The sequence below is a fragment of the Lytechinus variegatus genome, chromosome 19 (genome assembly GCF_018143015.1).
Source record: "Lytechinus variegatus isolate NC3 chromosome 19, Lvar_3.0, whole genome shotgun sequence".
In the NCBI taxonomy this organism is placed as follows: Eukaryota; Metazoa; Echinodermata; class Echinoidea; order Temnopleuroida; family Toxopneustidae; genus Lytechinus; species Lytechinus variegatus.
Window position 1 is genome coordinate 10955742 of NC_054758.1, and position 22571 is coordinate 10978312.

At 38.1% G+C, this 22571-nt stretch overlaps 1 protein-coding gene across 1 annotated transcript in view; it reads right to left on the minus strand.

The window, feature by feature from the left end:
• LOC121405794 (protein O-mannosyl-transferase TMTC1-like) overlaps positions 1-18306 on the minus strand; it is a 38243-nt gene extending 19937 nt beyond the window's left edge. Inside the window, exons 1-5 of the mRNA XM_041596747.1 lie at positions 18256-18306; positions 7693-8166; positions 5894-6071; positions 1757-1830; positions 430-645 (exon numbers count right to left, since the gene is read on the minus strand). Of these exons, the coding sequence (XP_041452681.1) occupies positions 430-645; positions 1757-1830; positions 5894-6071; positions 7693-8132 (908 nt within the window). The 5' untranslated portion in view covers positions 8133-8166; positions 18256-18306. The remainder of the gene's footprint in view (positions 1-429; positions 646-1756; positions 1831-5893; positions 6072-7692; positions 8167-18255) is intronic.
• Positions 18307-22571: the final 4265 nt, after the last annotated feature.

Below are 22571 nucleotides of genomic sequence, written 5' to 3' on the forward strand. Positions count from 1 at the left end.
ATGGCAGAAAATGTGTAATTGCTGTGAAATGGACAAAATAACCATTGATTTTAAGACAGGTGTAGGGTTTTTTCCCTGTAATTAAAAAAAATACACAGACGCAGATGGGCTTATGTGTGATGGTAATCTTCAGAATGGTAATTTTCAGCACGTCTGTACACAGCGGGGGTAGGGCAGTTGCCCCCAGAGATTTTGAAAACTTATTTTCAGTGTAAAATGCAAGAAACAATGTTTACATCTTTCAAAAGGATAAACATTTTATCAACAGGAAAAAGTCAGTTTTGGAAAAGGCATTGCATGCATGCAGCACATACCCATGGTACAGTAGGCTACCTGCAAACCTCACCTGGGTGGAGAGTGGCAAATCCAGATTAGTGCTTCATTTCAGTAGTCAGGTAGTACAAAACAAACAAAACAACAACTACTTACATGTATTTTGTCAGAAGAGGCCATGATGTCACAATGGCATCGTAGCACAGACAGACCCCTAGGACGGTCGCAGAATGTTCCTTAACCAATAAACCACAGAGCGAGAGGAAGATGCAGAGAACGAGATGAGGAATGGATGTTGAGAGGATGAGGTATGGGGTGGAGGTGGGCTCGTATAAACGATCCTCCTGCTTTGGTCTCTCTGATGCCATACATCTGTACATTGTATTAAAGTGTAATATGAAATGATTAATACCCCTTTCATATTGCCCTTTTCATTTTTCACCGGCGAACTTCGCCGGTGAACTTCTCCGCCTCGCATTCCTCACTTCACCGGCAAAGAAAAAAATGTACCCTTTCGCACTGACATTTCTTCCCCGGCGAAAGTCAACGGGCGATTGCAGAACAAAACGAAAGAAAATTGTAAACATTACTTCTTACCTTTCACAAAATATTTTAGCGTATTTTATACATGTAAAAAGTGCTTCTAAATAAATATTGTTTGTAAAAAAAAAATATTTTCGAGGGTATATACTTGGCCATACCATTCAGCTGAGCTTGCAACTTATCGCGTGCAGAATTTCGGTATAGGGGTCTTTGGGAAGAAAAAAAATGACCTCTGACGTCATTAAAGAGGAGAATTCTCCGGTTTGCTTTCATACTGGCTGTTTCACCGGCGAACTTCGCCGGTGAAAAGTTTCACCGGCGAAGTTCTCCACCTCTAGAGGTGGAGAAGTTCGCCGGCGAACTTCACCGGTGAAGTTCTCCTGTGTACCTTTCATACTGGACACTTTCCCCTTCGCTGGCGAACTTCGCCGGCAAAGTTCGCCGGTGAAAAGCGCAATATGAAAGGGGTATAAAAAAATCAAACCAAGAGGGATTAGCTCGTGTTAAAACAGAAATGAAATTTAAAGCATTTCAATTTCTACAACCCAACATTCCGTCTATTATAAAGGCCATGATCCTCTGACCAATGATATTTACATTACATCGTTTAGAATTAGTTACAAAAATGAAATACATGTACATGTATATACAAATTTTTTTATATACAAATATAAAAGTTGTTTATGACTATGTACTGTACATCGTGGTGACAATGCCAATACATGTAAGTGGATACCAATAGTGATTTCAACATTATAAATTTCTTATCATTCATCATTTCTAAAAGTTTTATTTTATCTTTTTTTTAAATATGAGTCAAATTACGGATGTAAAATATCCTACAGTAAAAGAATAGATTGGTTTGCTTCAACAGCAAACTCCGAGCACATCACCCCCTTCCCTAATGGAAAGATCATCTTGTTGAAGGCAATGGACAAACCTTGAATAAGCTAGGAATGCCAGGAGGAAAAAGAGACAAGACAACACATCAGCACGACCAACCACTCCTGCAACCTGCAAAATAAAGTTAAAAAGAAAGAAGAACACACATTACATGTATATCAAAAACATTTGAAAAAAGCATGATATAAAAACATTATCAAAAATTGGAGTGAAGCTTGAAGTAATAATCTAGTATAAAAAAATGTTGAGAATTTAACTCATACTGATTGCCATGCTGGCAGTATTGGAATATTGTCCAGAAAAAAATTAAAATTGCATTGAATTTGGATTTTCATGGATTCTTTTTTTTTTCTTTTTGAGTTTTCAAGGGCTCTTTCGGGCATTTTGGGGGCAAAATCGCCCCAAGCCCCCATAATAGTTTCACTACATCTAAAACCATGGCCAAGTGAGTTTTATAAAGAAATTAAATAATTTAAAAAGAATTTAGAAAAAGAATAAGTACGAAGAAGAAGATGAAAAAAAGGAGGACAGATATTCAAAGCAGATATCAAACCACATGTAGGTTAATAATACTTGGTATTTCCAATAAACATAGAAAGGTACATGTGAATTACTTCCTGTTTATTACATACACTCAAAGAGAATACCTAAGAGATATGGTAAAACAGGCACAAAAAGTTAAGAATTCATCCGAACAGAACAAAGAGAATACAAATGTCACGCAGAATATTACTGGGACTGTAGTTTTAATAAAGGTCAATTGATCACAGGGACTGGACAAACACGTAAAATGATCGCGGCCAGAGGGTATACACGGGGTATGGTGACCGCTAATCCTCTGGGAGTGACTATCATTTTCAAAACACAGATTGATTTGAGGGGGTGGTAAGGAGAGAGGAACTGTATAATGTCACAGAAAAGAAAGGTGAAACACTGGTGCGAAAGCCAACGCCTCCATAATCGGATATTAACCGTCAGGTGGGGTACACCGATATGGGTCCCCTTCTCACAAAGAGTTACGATAGATTCAATCAACCGCAACTATGGAAAGCCAGCAACGTCAACATCTAAACTAGACGTTTACTGTGTTCAAAATATTTTCTACATGTACATGTATATGACATATATTCATACATTAACCGTTTTCTTGGCAATTCAGTATGCTTTTCTTTGCTTTCAAAAGACATTGTGGGCAATTCCATAAAATATGTACAGGTACGTCTGACCCCCTAAATTTGGGACCTTCGTAAAATCATCCGTCTCTGATTTTTGGTTCTTATGAAAGTCTGTAATGAACTCAAATGACTATGACTTGGTCAGTTTACAGGATGAAGTAAACCTTGAGAAAAGTGGGGGTCGGACGTACAAAAAGGATGATCATTTTATGGAATTGCCCCTGTGCAATTTTTCGAACGAAAAACATTTAATATGTCATTGATGGATTTCCATAAACTTGAGGTTGATAGTATCAATCGTATCTCTTTGTAAGACAGGGCCCTGATCGATTGGCAGAAGTGTAAATCAGCACCTTAAAAACTACATGTAGCTCACAATCGGGCATAAGATATTTGTAGGTTTTGTTGAAAATATAGGGCAGTTGACAAAGTACAAAAATCAATAATTACTGTCCAACAACGTATGATCAAGATCACAAAATATCAAATTTTTCAATTATTCTTTCAATGATGACACTATATCTAAAATACATGTAACTGTACGTCGAGTAAGAAGAGAATCTTCAATAGTCCTGAAAAATAGGGCACTTGACAGAGTTCAAAAAAATCAAACGGATTATTAGGATTTTTATTAAAGTTGTTTTGATATTGATTTTATTTTCACTGATATCACTATTGTACAGTGTATACGTAGATTATCTTCAAAAACTTATAAAAACTTCAAAAACTACTATAAAGATCCCCAAACATTTTTTTATGCCCCCGTAAGTGAGCAGCGTCATCCCTTTCCTTTTAGGTGCTCTCATGGCTGTACCCTTTGGATGTACATGTATGGTACTAATAATTTGAGCCCCAAAATTCACAAGATTCATTTACATTTATTTTATCCATCAAGACTACTTGTAATTTTATTAAAGCACCCTAAATATTTTGCATGTTTTTTATATCTTTTGGGGGATATTGATAGTATGATGACAGTACACTCACTTTATAGCAGGCATTACAATCATTTCTGGGATAAGATGTGTCATTTTCAATGCTAATAAAAAAAAACACTTTTGCTCATCGTTCAGGTGTATTTCCTCTAAAACCACTTACATACACTCTTTATACAGGTGCAACAAAAATACTTAAAGATCCAGACCGGACCCAAAAATGAAACTGATAAATTATATACCAATCGAAAGCTTATAAGCTACTTAATACAGCAAGGTATGCTTTATGCATTTTCACCGCTTCCCAGCTGAGTATTTTGCTTAAGAATATTCCAATTATCGGGCTTCGAACCCCGTTTAGAAAATAGGCTTTATTGTGCTTTTCACCTGCCTCGAGACCGTGACGTCACGTTGTGTAAGAAGCGTCGTGATTCCATAGGTTTGTACACAGAAAAACTGGGTGATTTTTTTGTTTTCCAGATAACGCATTTCATTCTCTTCACTTCTATCACAGAGGGATATCGCATATATTTTTCCCACAAGCTTGAATTTATGAAATCTACAGTTTTGAACTACATTTGTAGTTTTTGCCATATTTTATTTCCTGCTTATTTGGCGCAGATTTTCAATTCTATCTGCATTTAGATTCCATACTATGTATAACAACTTTTCCTGACAGCAATTTAGGCCCAATAAGAGCCAAACAAAGAAATCACAAAAAAAGGTAGTGAATAGTTGTAGGTTTACAACAATTTGAACAGTGAATAATTTTGAGTGCCATTTTCATCTGAAAACGAAAAAAAAAATGGATTCATAACATGGAAATGGAAGAAAATACCCAATGCTTTTGTACACAAATCTATGGAATCACAACCCTCCAGACACGTGACGTCATCATTTCCAGGCGACATGGGGGTGCTCAATCAAAGCGTAATTTGGAGGAGCAGTTTCTTTGATTTTTATTTAAAGGAGAATGAAACCATTGGAACAAGATAGCTTGTGTGAAAACAGAAAAATCAAAGAAACAGATCAACAAAAGTTTGAGAAAAATCGGAAAATAAATGAGAAAGTTACATGTACGAGCATTTAAATATTGCAATCACTAATGCTATGGAGATCCTCCCATTGGCAATGCGACAAGGATGTGTGATGTCACTGATGAACTCTCCCCATTACTTTAGTATATATTTCACTTGAATTGCCTCTTTTATCACATCTATCCATAGATCATGTGTTCTTTCTACATGAGGGCATGTGATACATATTTTTTTAAAATACATCATGGATAAAGAGTTTGTATCATCATAAGAAAAAGCAAAAAGAGACATTTTGAGGGTATTTTATAGTCCACCAAAAGGAAAGTTGTTCATCAGTGACATCACACATCCTTGTCGCATTGCCAATGGGAGGATCTCCATAGCATTAGTGATTGCAATATTTAAATGCTCATAACTTTCTCATTTATTGTCCGATTTTTCTCAAACTTTCTTTATTCTTATTCTTTGATTTTTCTGTTTCTACACAAGCCTATTTGTTCCAAAGGTTTCATTCCCCTTTAATATTTTTAACTATTGGAAGGAGATATATGTAATATTTTTGGTATATTTGTATTGTATGAATCATTACCTTTATTTTGATATATGATAGTTTTTACACCGGTCAGGGTCTTTAACATAATTTAATTTTTGTCAATGTAGAGGTGTGAAACACCTTAAAATACCGCTTAAATTTCTTCATTACAGAGCTGAAAAAATCTTAAATTTCTGCATTGTACAGATGTGACTTTGCGATGAGGAAATTAAAGCAAATGTAGAGTAATACCACATTAATTGCATCATCAGAGAGATTCAACACTTTGATGAAACTGGATTATCAACTTTCATCATCAAAGTGGTGTAAACACCTTAATACTGCTTTAATTTCCTCATCGCAAAGTTTAGAAATACCTTAAACTACCACTTAAACCAAAAGATGAAATACACTGTAAAATACTGACATAAATCTTTATCACAGAGGTGCAAACCACCTTAAAATACCACTTAAGTTTCCTCATCAAGTACTCACTGCTTCAGTGTGCACTGGGTGGACTGCAAACAAGAGACCGCTGATAAACGCAGGTCGGATATCATTAAATACAACTCGATGAGTTGCAAACGTAAAGATTATGCAAACAGCTGAGTGGAGACACACATTCCAAAGGTGATATGAGTAGGGTTGATAACCGCTCATCAGATAATTCAACCTGTGTGTGAACACAATAACGTTTCAAATGAATCTTATAACGTTTTGATAGGTTATAAACATGAAGAATACATTCAAACAACCGAGTGGAGAAACACATTCCATAAGTGATATCAGATATACATGTACGGTTGGAATTGGTAACCCTAAATACAACCTGTGTGTGAACAGAATAATGTTTCCCTTTGTTTAATACCGGTATACGTTTTTAAGGATTAAACATGAATATTATGCAAACTGCTGAGTGGAGACTCATATTCCAGATGTGACATGAGTAGGGTTGGTAACTGCTCATCACATGCAGTATTCAACCTGTGTGTGAACACAATGACGTTTCAAATAAATCTTATGTTTTGATAGGTTATAAATATAAACATGAAGAGTACATGTACATTCAATAAAAAGCCGAGAGGAGAAAAACATGAACTTCCAACGTTGATGAGTACGGTTCGTAAGATTGTCTATCCCTCATTTAATAAGGCCTACAACCTGGGTGTGAACAGTATGTTTCACTTTGTTGTATGTTTTGATGGGGTTACAAACGTGAAGATTATAAATTACAAATTTACAGCAGTATTGAAAATACACTTTCAGGAGGTAATATGACTGGAGTTGGAACTTCACATCAGGTCAATCTATGTAACCTACATGTAAGTTATACCTAACCCAACAAGGAAATTGGTCCATCATGCTAAGAACATCCACTATGCATTATGTCTAGTGTACAGTGATCTCTGAAAAATATTTGAGACTCAACTATGACTAAAGCTTTCTACAACATATTATTTTGCTAAAAATTTGAGTCAAACTTGGTGGCAACCTCTCTATCTTGATATCAAAATGATTTAGAATGCCAATCGTAAACTCCTTTTAATGTTTCTCCGAATATATATAATATATTCGACCAAGGCACAGCACCAATATATATAGATTTTTGTCTGTGTGGATTTTTAAAGTGTGAAAATAAAATCTATAGGAAAAAAAATCCAACATCCTTTAGTTCATGGCAAACAAACACATGACTCAATCAGTGTACAAGTTTACATTTCACAAATGTCAATATTTACCATGAAATAAAATTCCAATGAAATCGACCCTAACATTGAATTGTTACGGCAATAATGAAGCATGAACACCAAGCAATCAGCTTGATCAAATACAATGGTTCAAAATTCTTTCAGAAAATAGTGCTTATTGTCAAACATACATGTAACTCCATATCATGTGGAAGTGATCAATGTTCCGAGTAGCTTTTTTTTTCTTCAAATGGCTACTGTAACTGTACATGTATGGAAGTCAGGTATTCCTCCTGTTATGTGAAAAAGTGATGGGCACCTATAGTAGGGCATAAATTTCAATATCTTTTTAATAAGTCCACTTTTTTTTTAATTACAAGGTACTTTACAGTACAAATGGGAAAATGTATGTATCCAAGGGCACCAAGAATACCCAAAGCCAGTGAGAGCAGTATTGAGGCCAAGAAGTTGGGCAATAAATGCCATGGCTTTAAAATGTGCTGTTCAAAGGAACGACATTGCCCTCATCCACGATTACGGGCTATAAGATTCTGCAAGCAAAATATTTGATTTCTCCCTCAAGGTTGATAAAAAAAAAATCCTTACCTAAATGTAAGAACACAGAGGGGCCTGTAGGACTTATGACTTGTGTTGTCACTCATTGACTTGCCCCAGAAGTCATTCTGGAAGACCTTCGACAGAGGGGTCGAGGGCAGCAGGTCCTTGTTGTTCTTGATGGCAAAGACATCATCGTGGACAAAGTCGCCGTGTAAGGCATTGGAAAACAGTGCAAAACTCACTGCAGCGATGACAGCGTAGAAGAGCCAGTCTGGTCCGGAAGGGAGAGGTAGAGAATCAAATGTTGAACTGTTGATGGGGTGGCCGGAGTGTCTCCTGGATTTCACCAGGGTCGAAGGGTTCCAAGAGGAACCTTTTAGGGAAGAACCTTTGACGCGGGAGATGCAGTTGTTGTTGTTGTTATGGTTGCCCTGGTTTGGGGTGAAGCCTGGCGGAGAATGGGACTTGCGGCATCTACGGCCGGTCATGGTGATGCCTCCTACATCGTCCTCTTAAAAAGCTCTGGATAGAATATTCAATAAGGACAAATATTATAAGAAAAGGAGGGGCAAGCATAGGAAAGGGTAAAGCAGAAATTTCTCTCATTCAAAGTTTGTGTACAGTTGTTTTGAAATGAAATAAAAAATACAATGTCTCTGACGCTTCATGAGAACACTTTGAAAAAAATGGTATTCTTTGATATTTCCTTGTAATTGCATGCAAACATGTTAAGCTGGACCCACTGGGAGAACAATTTTCCAAAATTGCACTGGCTATGCTGGGAGTCTGGGAGAAATATGATTTTTATGATTATTATTATGTACAGTAAAATTGGACCTGAACATTATCTACAACATTTCTAGTTTGTGCTATACATGTAGGTATGACTACGGTACTTCCTAGCTGTAGGTCAAATATAAAAGAGAATTAATGTTGAGATGTATTTCCTTGGTCAAAAGACCAGGGTTTGAAGAGACAACTGCTCGAGGAGATAATACTTGTGTAAATGTACCTACGTTCCTGTGTTGATTTTGATAATCAGTTTGAGAACTACATGTACATGTAGCAAAAGGAAATCGCTTGAACACACACCAAGTCATGGCACAAAGTACAGTACTATCAGTTTTACAATCCTTTGTCCTGTTCTGAATGACTCAATGCAGGAGTGAAGAATCACTCATTCTGTTCCTTGATATAAAGTCTAATCCTTAAAGTAGCCTATGGGGATCAGCTATTGTCCAAAAAGCTTGTAAAGCCATTATACGGCTGGTAGAAACTATCAAGAATGTCTGATCTTTCAGGAAATAAAGCGTAGTCCTTCTCAATCAGACAATCCCATGAATGAAGATTTTGAGCTTTAAAAAATGATAGACATCTACACAAAGGCCTACACTACACTATTGCGCTTTGTATCTTGTATTAGAAAAGGCGCTATAAAAGTGTATTATTATTATTATTATCCAAAATGTTCATGAATGCAAACATTGCTGAAGATTCCCATTTTGTGAAATGTTCTTTCACATCCTCCCTCCCCCCTCCTTTTTTTTTGGGGGGGAGGGGAGGGGCATTTCCTCACACAAATAAATCATTGTAATTAGGAGTGGGCTATAAATGGGTGATTTTTGGTTTTACTGTGGGAACAGTTTTTTTTGTGTCCCTTTTACCTTATCTCAACATGAAATGACAATATTTTTTGTCTCGGGTCCGAGAAAAAAGTGTGCCGGGCCAAAATCCAAAATGGCCGCCAAAACCCCCCAAAATCACAGTTTTGGCCACAACTTCTTTATTTGGTGGTCTTTTTCTGTGGTTTTGGTGTCTATTCATATGTTTTAGGGGGCAGGCAATTTGTTTTACCTATAATTAGCACTTTTAAACCATTATTTGTAGAGTTAAAAGGTAATTATACCTAAATTTTCAAATTTTTATAGCCTTTTTTCAGCCAAATGTAGGTTTTATCGTCCCGGATTTCTTGGATATTAGATGGTACGAGGTCAACAATAGCAAGCAGCTTTATAGAGCTATATTGCTTTTATTCCTCTACTATGGGTTTTACGGATATTTGTGAAATATGTCTTATTAATACCATGGTCACATTTGCTACGGCCGCCGTAGATTCTAAAATTTCTACGGCGAGGAGCAATTCTACGGTCGCCTCAGAATTTCCACGGCCACTTACTCTAGCGGTCACATATGTTACGGTCGCCGCACGGCGTATTTTTTAATTTATGGAGAAAAGAAATCTGCGGCTGACGTATGTCCTTGAAATCATGACGTACGGTCGCCCTAGGGCGACCCTGCGCTGGCCGTAGGTTTTTGACAAATACTACGGCAGACGCAAGGTGGCCGCAAGGCGCCCTCACGGCGGCCGCAGGGGGACTATACAGTGAGAAATAACATCATGATATTTTACATTAGACATTTCATTTAAGAAAGTTTTCAAAGTGTCGCACCATGCCCATGCGCGTATTCTGGGCGGGAGGGAGGGGGTTCGGGGCCCGGGCCCCCGGGTAGGCGAAAAGGGGACGCCATAAAGAGGGAGGAAAGAAAGGGAAAGAAAAGGGAGATAAAAAGGAGGGGGAAAGAAGAGAAAGAGAAAAGGGAGAAAAGAAAGAGAGAAGGAAACAAGAAGAAGGGAAAAGGAGAGAAGAGAAAAGGGGAAAGGGGGAGGAGTAATAAGTGCTGGGTCGCCAAATTGATGTTCGACTTAGGAAGGGGGGTCGCCAAATTAATGTTTGATACTGATCTGAATATTATACGATCAGTAATGTTCGACCTAGGAAGGGGGGGGGGGAAATTCGACCTTTGTGGTGATTCGCGCTTCGCGCTCGCATCGAATGATTAGTTAGATGACATCCTGTATGATTACCTCAATTGCGTAGAATGTCTAGTTTTGGAACGGAATATAATCGAATAATTTTTAAGTGCCCATCCTGATCATGATTACCAATAATGTTTAGAATTTCCAAACTTTGGGTCATTTTGGAATATAGACAATCATCAGCTCGCCCTGACAGATAGATAGATAGATACCCATCCTGCTCATGCTTACAAAACTTCTCAGAATATTCTATTTTCAGGTCTATACACAAGCTATCGAAAATCGCGTTCGCATTATTTATTTGGACTTATGAAATAAATCTCCCTTAACCATGTTAACTTGTTTGTATGAATAAAGTTAATATGTTAATAAACACATTAGTCTTAAGTAAGAACTACACCCTAGGAAACAACAACAGAAATCAGCATTTAACTCCCCATGATAGTAATAATAATAATGATAATGATAATAACATCATATTTTACCCAAGTTAGCCGCTAGTGAAAGGGCAATATCTGTGCTTCCTGGTCACATTTGTTTTTTTTTAAAGTGGTATTACAGTATATCATATTCGTGGATAGTTTGCTTTTTTATTAAGTCATAATTAAAAAGTTGTCTGCAGTTGTCCTTTTCATGTGATTATGAAATAAGATAATTCAACTTGCATTTAAGGCACCTGTTTGCCTGACGAGGAGGGGTCACCATTTTTTTCCGAGCAGATAACACAATAGGAGAAGGGGAAAGGAGGGAAGAAAAACACGAGGGCAGCCGCACGGCCACCGTACGCTCAACGTACGGCCGCCGTAGACCGTTCTACGCCATGCCTACGGCTAGTCTAATTTCTACGGCGAGCGTAGAAAAGAAAAAATGTTATAACTCCGAGTTAAAATTTTACGGCCACCCCTACGGCCTGTAAAAAGTAGGAATCCGCCGTACGTCGACCCTGCGGCCACCGCAGATTTTCTACGGCCGCCGCAGAAATCTCTCGAATTCATGTATCTACGGCCGCCGTACGGCCGCCGTAGAGCATATGTGACCAAGGTATAAATAAAAATGTTAATTTTCCATAGGGGCAATACAGTATACAATAGTTACTGTACACACTACACTGCATATTTCCTTGCATTGACCACCATGACATACTGTATGACAAGGCCTGTATATAAACTATAGCGTCATAGAAATAAGCTCTTAAGTCATAGAAATAAGCTCTTAAGAAGGTTTAAAATTAGATTGTGAATTGTGAATTTGATTGCTTGTCAGCTGATGTACATGATGAAACCAGCAACGTAAAATTGCACATAAAATATCACATATCATATACGTACATCACATATCTACATGTAGCTATATCTTCTTCATTTGGAGGCTTTTTTACCTGGTTGTGGTGTCTAATTGGCCTATGTTTATGGGGTCAGGTAACTATATAATCATGGTAATGTTGATAAACAGCCAATCAGAACCAAGGATTACATGTAAGTTACCATTAAGTTAACATAATGTTAAATTTTTATGCAACAGGGCCCAGAATATCTAGTTTAAATGCCATGATGTGGGGTTAATTAGTTTTCTCCGCCCCCTGAATTAGCATATTTGACAAAACATGTCCTCAGTTTCTGAGACAAAACATATCTTCAATTTCTGAGGTATCTAATTCTAAACCTAAGATCTCATTTCTACATGTATAACACTATAGTTTATACATGCCTTGTCATGGTGGCCGATGCATTTATGCAGTGCAGTATGTACAGTACATTGTATACTGTATAGCCCCTATGGATAATTAACATTTTTTTTTTATTTAAGATATATTTCACAAATATCCGTAAAACCCATAGTAGAGGAATAAAAGCGATATAGCTCTTTGAAGCTGCTTGCTATTGTAGACCTCATACCATCTAATATCCAAGAACCCCAGGACGATAAAATCTACTTTGTGGCTGAAAAAAGGCTATAAAAAATGAAAAATTTAGTTATAACTACCTTTTAACTCTACAGATAATGGTTTAAATGTACTAATTATAGGAAAAACAAATTGCCTGCCCCCAATACATATGAATAGACACCAAAACCAAAGAAAAAGACCACCAAATAAAGAAGTTGTGGCCAAAACTGTGATTTTGGTGGTTTTGGCGGCCATTTTGGATTTTGGCCCGGCACACTTTTTTCTCGGACTCAAGACAAAAAATATTGTCATTTCATGTTGAGATACATTACAAGGAATAAAAAAAACTGTTCCCATATTGAAATTACAAAAAAAGTATTTTTGACCCATGTATAGCCCACTCCTATTGTAATGTACAATGTACGCTGATTATGTATCATGTAATAATGTAATTTAACCTGCCGTCCAACCTGATAAGTTGCCGGCCTGTGTTTTTTGTTATGCTTGATCTCTAATAAAGACATGATGTACTACTACTTAATAAGAAGGCCTCTTACAGCCTTCTTAACATTTATATGTGTGGGATTGATATATACCTGCAACATATAAAGCTCTCGTACTTTAGAAATGATGTGCTTACTAATAGCAGCTATTTTCTTTTAGGAATATCAATTTGCTATATATTCCAAACATACCAGGTACAGTACATACAGGTGTTTCATGTTGGTATTAAGTTACGAGTGACCCTAAAGGTGCTTCACTGAAAATTTGGGGTAAATCAGTTGTTCTTAAAGTCGCTCTTTAGTTATGACCAGTCTCGGTCCAGTATTTTCCAAGGAACTCAGGGTATATAATGTACATGTACTTTTGAGGTAGATTTCCTGATTGGAAAATACCAGATATTTTCGATTAATTTTTTTTCATTTTATGTTTTCTTGCCGAAAGCAGTAGGCATGCAATCAGTGGTATCAATGGCAAAGTTAATTTATAATGATAATAAAGCAAGGTCCCACGCTGGCCATGCACATATTCCCTCGGGCGCATTCTTTTGGAAAATTAAGTTTGGCTCAGTGAATGGACATCAAAATTATATCTGCTGTGGTAAAGAAAAAGAATAATGAAAAATGCTTTATAAAAATTACACAACCTGATAGATATCTTCACTATTGTGCCCACAAATGTTCATTGAACTCTGTAAAACTCGATTTCAAAATTGTAAAATAATAGTAATACCCCCCTAAAAAAGGGGGCAGCGGTGATTCTAGGGTATCTTGAGGATACTGGGATATCTTGATGGAAGGGGGGGGGGGGGTACAAGATGGAATGTACATGTTTTAATACATGTATCATATCTGTTTTCTCAACTGGGAATAGCACAGACAATGTGCAAGTCTTTGGACCAGGACAGTTACATACATAGCTTCTCACAAAATTTTGTGAAAGTGAAATCTGGTCAAAATGCAAGAATTGTTATTTTCAGTATCATCGCAATCATGAAAACAAAAATGAAATCCCTAGTATTTTACTGTTCACAACAGAAATCAGTATAAGAAATCATCTTAAAATTCATTTTGCCCAATTGAATGTGGGCCCTGCAGCCGCTGAGCAAAGCAAAGTCGATGTTGCTGTATCCCTTCCGTTGAACACAAAACACGGAAGCAGCAACTTCCATCTATTTACGTCTTTTCGTCTGACACGGCGGGGCTTGAACTCCTGACCTCCCAGTTGTGAGATGGACGCTCTACTAGGGGGGGGGGGTTGAAGAGCCCTATGGGAGAGGGTCATGTAGCCTCCCCCCACCCTTCCGCAAGAGAGCAAACATCCCAAGCAATCACACAAATCGATGCTTTTTAACGCCCTGGAACTTACATTTTTCCAGCCAAAGTGCTTTCACATCTGAATTTGAACATGGAGCTTTGAGTGAAAAGTTTTTTTGTGAGAATTTACATGCAAGTTTGAAGCAGTCAGCAGGCATCATTCATACTGGCCCAAAGTCACCCTAACCAGTTGCTAAGCCCTTGATGTTTGCATACTCCTCACCTCTTCATTGTAAGGGGTACAAAGAATACTCAATGGGGTTAAAAACCCCTCAAGAGAGGTGAAAATAATCCTCAATAGGGGTGAACAATACCACTTAGAGCAGTGAGATTGATCCTGAAAAATGGTTGGGGAACAAACCCCACTGGAAGTAGTGAAAATAATTCTAAAAAATGTGTTAACCACCCCCCCCCCCCCAAAAAAAAATGATGTTGGCATGGAGCTTATGATTTAAACATTTATCTCTAAAAAATAAGAATTTCCCAGTCCCACCAAGCCTTTAAAAAATACCTACATGTACACTTATGATAGGTAAACCAGATCAGAAAATATCTGACACTGTATGTGAAAGACTGTACAATGTAGATACGTCCCCGAAAGTTTATATTCATCAGGGTGCTACAGTACATAACTTTTAGAAGCAAGTAAATTTTTAAATATTTGGTATACTTGCCCAGAAATCGATTTCACTTGCCAGAAAAAATCCTTGAAAAATAAGTTTTACCTCTCTAAAAGAAAGTTTTGCGGATTTGTAAACCATTATCAACCCTTTTCTCTCTTTTGATATGAACTGATCTACCTTGTTATTGCATTTCTTTTTCCAGAGTGATTTTATCTTGCCTGCCATGACCAAAATTAGGGTCAATATCATATATCGACCCTAATTTTGGTCATTCTACTGTGAGAATTTTGCTTGCCCAATTTGGGCAAGTAGTTTTGGTCTTTACTTCAAAACACTTGCCAAACTCTAACTTTTCCTTGCCCCGGGCAATCAGGCAAGTGCTTATGTGGCGCCCTGATTCATCATCTTGAAGCAGCACTTTACATGTATGTACTGGAAGAAGATAGAAATATCCCTCAAATTATGTACACTAAAAACTCTGAGACTTTTTGAGAGATGAGCACAGGGTACTTTATTGGTTGGACTTTGCATGATACATATTTTCCATTCAGCTGGTACATAAATAGGCTTAAAGCTAAATTACAGTAGTTGCACAGTAAAACACTGATTTCGTGAGAAAGTCTGTAAAACCAAGGTAAGTACAGTGTATATCATCGTTGATCTAGATCTGGTACAGTTACGTATACTGGACTTTGTGAAATCATTAAATCTGTAAGCTGAAAAACTATCACACTGAAGATCGCCAACACAGATAAGCACACGTGGGACAGTGTATATTATATTGCTGGAATAAAGACCCGACGGAAGTGCCCGAATCCGCGCTTATTTTGCCTATTTCTCAGCAATTACACAATGTCTTCCAGAATCCTTCAGCACATATTTTTTATTCATATAAACAGACACTTGGGTGGTCATTATATTGGATTCTGTAAAAAGTCATTTTGAGATCGTTCCCTGCCTATGTGCATGTAGGCCTACATGGGGGCTCGGGTGATTCACCCGCAAAATACAAAAAACAAAAAACCTGGAACCCCCCCCTCACTGTTATAATGTTAAAAACCTCTCCAATGTTCCAGATTTAGCCAGTAGGTTGTGCAAAGTACAACATATAGCCCACACAATATTTTTTAAAAAATTGCTGTATATGCACATGCAGCCAGCTTTTCATACACAAGCCCAACACACATGGCACACAGATGTACACGAGCTTCACAGAGATTAATAATGCAATGAGTCATTGAAGCCTGGATTATCAATTATTGACATGTTGGTCCTCCCTATTCACTGCTGTGGTGGTGCGTTCACAATAGCTGCGCACAGACAGAATAGGAAATATTGACTGATCCTTGAATGGCATTTGACAGCATGCTCTAGACTCCCTTTGTCCGGTCCTGTAACAGATCAATAGCGGTAAATTCACAACAGAAGGGCAGACAAAGGGAGAGGGGGCCAAACTGAAGACTTTGCAAGGCTGATATCTATTGTCTACCCTGCAAATAGGCACACTTTGGAGGATTTACAATGTATGTTCAGACATAATGTATGTACTCAATGAGCAACGATTGGATTTTCAATGCCAAAATGTACATAATATAAACATCATCACACCTTGTACATGTATGCTAGAACACAAACAAGAATATGACAAATTTTACAAGTTAAATTTGACTACATGTAGATCTCTAGAAAGGATTTGGTTACAGAATTATAAGGCTCATATGGAGTCTATACTGATCGCTATTTAATAACAATATTTTGTTATCAAGCTATACACAGGTGTCTGGACAAAGGCCTACATGTACAGTGTATGACCAGTGTATGATTTTTAGAGTTGCGATTGATTGCAACTCTAAAAATCATGCGCAACTTGATTTTCAACCAATCAACAGCGCGCATTTGGGACTTGCGATTGATTTTTTTTACTTGCGTTTAAACGCAACTCTTTCTGCAACGGGCCCCAGTTGCAGAAAGAGTTCCAGATCCAGTATCCTACTTTATTGCAAAACCCAACAGATTTTAAACAAATTTTATATCCTCACCAATAAATGTATGGGTACATTCAAACATTTCATGATGTCCACATCAGACCACTTGTACTTTCTAATTCATTTAACATTTTCATTGAATATTTATGTTTTGCATTTAAAAAACATACAATGTAAATTATGTCAATTGCTTGTTCCGTTCTAACCTTGAAGTTGAGACCTTAAATTCCTTTTGCAATTAATGGTGTGTTGCAGAGTTGCCAACCCTTACGGAATACTAATGACATGTGCTCTAATTACATGGTTACAATGTAAATTCTGCGTTTACTTCCTACTTGAATGACTAAGCAACAACAAAAAAATTTAACATGTTTTGCCTCAATAGAAAACATTTGGTTCAGCCGTTTGGTTATTCATGTTGTTAATTCATATCTGATCAATATTCCGTCACGGTTGGCATCTCTGCTCTGGCATTTTCCCTGACCAGCAACATTCTGTTCTCATGGTAGACAGAATCTGAAACATCTTTCTTTGCGGTATCAAAAAATTGTACACAGCAAATGTACCTTACGGGTTTGCAAAAAACATGCTCACTGTATCTAGATCTTCATCTCATTAAAATAAGCCGCAGTTTATGAAACAAAAATAAAAATGATATATGTAGTTGATGTCACAAATAATTGTGACCCCCCACGAAAAACGGACAAGTCCTTCCTATTTTTCTCTATCCATAGAAGGAACCCCTTTTTTCTATTCTTTTTCTCCCCTCCCGCCTTCCCCTATGAATTTTGTTCCTCCTCTTTAACTGGGCGTTATGGCATGCGCCTGTAGTAATCCAAGCCATGTGGGGAAGTTACAAATTGATACAAAGTCATGAAAGCCTTGGTCACGTCTTTCGAATGGTGACGTATAATAAAGGTCGGTCCCAGGGCCAGACAGACATTAATAATCATATCTGATTGATACACTTCTGACAAAATTCAAATACACACATTTACATCTTCCTCCTTGTCCCCAATCTTCCCTGCTTCAACTTCAAAGATTCCTCAAGCTCATCGATCATCATGATCATCTCACCTTGCAAGTTCAAACTTCTCGTCATTTGTTCTCCTGGATATTTCTCCCCAATACTGCTTGAAAACATTCACGAATACAGCAATAATCAAATTACCTTCTTCTTCTCTTCATGAATACACCTATCTATGGGCAGAGAGGTCTGAATCTGACTGAGGGAGCAATAATAATATCAATGCAAGCAACGACAACGCAATTAAAGGCGCGGCTCGGCTCACGCCCATCATTCTCCGCGGCCTAGCGCCCCAGTCAGAGCCGATCCTCCTGCCAGTAATAAGGCCGGTACTGCCTCCAGGCCCTGACGATGATCATCATCAACTCGACCAGGCTCATCATTCTTTTCAAATAAATATTGATTTCACGCACACAAACTCACACTTAAATTGAAAAATGACGAAAATACACTTACCACATTTAAAGACTCTTTTAGTCATCTAATTCAACGATGGATTTGATTTAGGTATTTTAGATGGTCACCGACATCATGATAATCAGTGACCCAATCTGTTATTGCAAACATGTACAATGATAATCGATAGAGGGCAGAATATTTATTTCATCATTCTAGCCTTTTTTAGAGATCGAGATAAACAAATTAATGTTAAACGGTACTTTTTCTTTGAGTTTTTTTTTTTTCTAAACAAGCATTGACCAGAGTGTGTTTTTTAATTCCCTACATTTGCATAGAAACACCCCCAATTACATACCCATTCACGAGTGGACGTTGTCCTTAAATATAAAGTCTTCTGTCGGGAAATATATGGGTATAATTCCTTGAACTGTACTTTATAAATCCAGCTATTATTATTATTATTATTATTATTATATAATAATAATAATAGCTGGATTTATAAAGCGCTTTTTGCCCGAGGATACAAAGCGCTGCTATTAATACCCAGGCTTTAGCTCGAGCTATACCATCAACGGCGCTCAGTGCATTCAAGGAAATAATCCTGCCGGGTACCCATTCACCTCACCTGGGTAGAGTGCAGCACAGTGCATTTGGATAAATGTCTTGCTGAAGGAAAACACGCCATGGCTAGGATTCGAACCCACGACCCTCTGCCTGTCAGGCGAGAGTCAGAACTACTAGACCACGACGCGCCCACAATGGTATTTTACCGGTATGTTACCGGGGTATGTTAACTTTGATGAAAATGGTAAAAAGGAAGCGGTATAAAGAGGTGACACATTTGCCCCTGCGATATTTGCTCCGGTTTTAGTATTTCAGAGGGCATCGCGTTAGCGCCAGGGTTAAAGCTAGGATTTTAATACAGTTCTTGGTCCAGAATAATGTAATGGTAAAATTGATAAAATAATGACAATGATATTGATGATAATAATGGTTATTATTCATGATAATAACAATAAATATCTCAATAAAAGTAATAATAATGATGATGATGACACAATAATGACAATGGTGATGGCGAAGATGTTGAAGATAATGATAATGATCGATTTTTGTTGCCTTATTATGAAAATAAAATCCTGCATGCAGCCTTATCGCTTAACAGAGAGTCGGGGACGGAGCAATAATTTTCCACTGGGGAGGGGTGGCCTTTTAACAGGAAAAAAAATGACAGCCAAAAATAAAAATCAAGAAATGTTTCTAAGTACTAAATTTTGTTCCGGAAAAATAATTGACAAGCAACAACACACATCCCACTCTAACACACATCACTCACAACACTGGCGGATCCAGATTGTTTTGCTTGTCAATTTTTGTGGTTGAATTTATTGTTTTTTGCTTGTCCTTATCTTTTGGCTTGTTTGTTTGTTTTTTCCCCTTGTCAAATTTTTCCTCGGAAAAATGCCCCCCCCCCTCCCTTTTGGAAAATCCTGGATCTGCGCCTGACCCAAACATACTTTCCAGTCACGCACACAATCAAATCACCCTCGCCTACACCCTTTCATACCCCCTTACACTCACGTCCATCACCCCACTGTACCCATTTCCATCGCCCCGTCTTCATCCCATTATACCCCCCACACTCACACCGCACACTCCCATTTATCTCGCACAATACTCCCTCACATATTATACTCACTCTCCTTAACAACCATTGCATACACCCTCCCTGTCTCTCTCTCTTTTTTTTTAATTTCATGAACAAATAGTTTATAACACTTCAATTTAACATTTCAAATGTCATATAACACTTTACATTTCATATTTTCACTTTTTTCACTAACTTAATATCATCATGAATCATATGTTAAAAGAAAACAATGAAATCAGTTATTATAAAAAATAAAGACCAAACTCCCCCCCCCCCCCCCCCCAACACACACACAACACACAACTAGGTCCAGCTAGAAGATCTGCTCACACTCATAAATAAGCCATGTTTATAAGTATAATTCGATGAACAATTTTGAATATAACATCACCCCTCACAGCCATCCATTATACCCACCCACACTCCCATCGCACACTCCCGCATACACCCTCCCATAACCCCCTACACTGACCCACCCCTCATAGCACCCCTCCTATCACCGTCGTCTTCACCCCTTTATACCCACCCACACTCCCATCGCACACTCCCGCATACACCCTCCCATAACCCCCTACACTGACCCACCCCTCATAGCACCCCTCCCATCACCGTCGTCTTCACCCCATTATGCCCACCCACACTCCCATCGCACACTCCCGCATACACCCTCCCATAACCCCCTACACTGACCCACCCCTCATAGCACCCCTCCCATCACCGTCGTCTTCACCCCCTTATACCCACCCACACTCCCATCGCACACTCCCGCATACACCCTCCCATAACCCCCTACACTGACCCACCCCTCATAGCACCCCTCCCATCACCGTCGTCTTCACCCCTTTATGCCCACCCACACTCCCATCGCACACTCCCGCATACACCCTCCCATAACCCCCTACACTGACCCACCCCTCATAGCACCCCTCCCATCACCGTCGTCTTCACCCCTTTATGCCCACCCACACTCCCATCGCACACTCCCGCATACACCCTCCCATAACCCCCTACACTGACCCACCCCTCAAAGCACCCCTCCTATCACCGTCGTCTTCACCCACACCACCCACACTCCCATCGCACACTCCCGCATACACCCTCCTATATCCCCCTACACTAACCCACCCCTCGTAGCATGTATCTTCACCCCCCCCCCTCCCCATCACCACGCGCACTCACCAATCCTTCATCCTCCCATCCAATCCTCCCATTCACTCCAGCACCAATCTCCCAAATAACACGAACCCACCTATCCCCGCGGACACACCTCCTCGCAGCTAACATGTCTCTCACACTCACACACGCACTCCAATTAGATTTATTTATTTCCGTTCAACATTTTTTTGCAAACTATAATCAAAGTAACAATACATATTCATCATAATCGATTATACAGACATATCAATGAAATTTCGTATTAAATGTTGAATATAAATGAAACAAAACTACAATGTGTTGCAATGATTTTATCTATGAATAGAAAATAGAAATGGACGGAGGGACTTGCCAAGAAAAGAAAAAGCTTGTAGAGAAGGCAAGCCCCTAGTTTCAATACTAATTATAAACTATTATATAACTATATATACAACTATATACAAAAATCGAGACGGACACAGAAGACAAACTTAAAACAAGTAATCCACAAATATCAAAATAAAAAGAATAAGCCACAACAAATATAAGAGTAAGTAGTTCAAATAATAATAACTACAGTGATAACACACACAAAAACAAATTATAATAGGGAGGGAAAAGAGGCAAAGGAACGAAAGAGGGAGATAAGGGAGGTGCAAATAAAAAGTGCAAATGAAAAGAGGAACATGGCAGGTGCACAGGTCGTAATGTATTGTATCATGAGTGTTTTTTTTTTTTAATATTTTTTGGAATAATTATTGTACGTGGATAAGCTTGGGTACTTCTAGAGCAAATGATAGATCATTTAATGTCTGACAGCGCAGAGTCGGGCATTAGGTTCTCATTTCGATGCCGATAACTACCCCTCTACTTTCTCGGAAACCGAAGAAAACAGATCTACCAGTAAACACCACCAATGCCCGAAAAATAAAGAAACAGGAAGTTTTGTCTGGTTTAAAATTCACCTGGCACTATTTACCTGTACATGCTTTTAGATAAAAAAAAATAAGATAAAAAAAACAAACACGATTGCGGCCTTAAAAATCATTAATCTGATTCAGGAATATTATACAAGCAGCACTCGCTTCGATCTTTCGATATATTTGAATTGTTTCTTGTAATATTCTTGAAATATTTTCCCCCGAGATGAAATGATTTGATGAATCATGTTTGACTCAGATCGACTGAGTCCCGAATTTCATCGATATAGTCAGTGGCGGATCCAGGGGGTGCACAGCTGGCCCATGTCCTTTCCCCCCCCCCCCTTGATAGCCATGAAACAAATTTCTAATTCAAAAAATACCGATTTTACCCAAGTTTATACCTGAGGTATAAACTTGGGTAAAACAGAAAACCTTTATTTTAATTGTATCATATATTGGGAGGATTGTCAAATTTTCCGCGGACGAAATAACCTTAATTTGAAATGAACCCTCCCCCTTTTTTTGGCTGAGATGAAGAAGAAGAAGAGGATAAAGAAGAAATAAGATATAAGAAAATTAAACGGAATAAGAACCAAAAAAGTGAAAAGTAAAAGATGATAAGAAATGAAAAAGACGAAATTGATATTGCTCCTTAATGTTTCCTG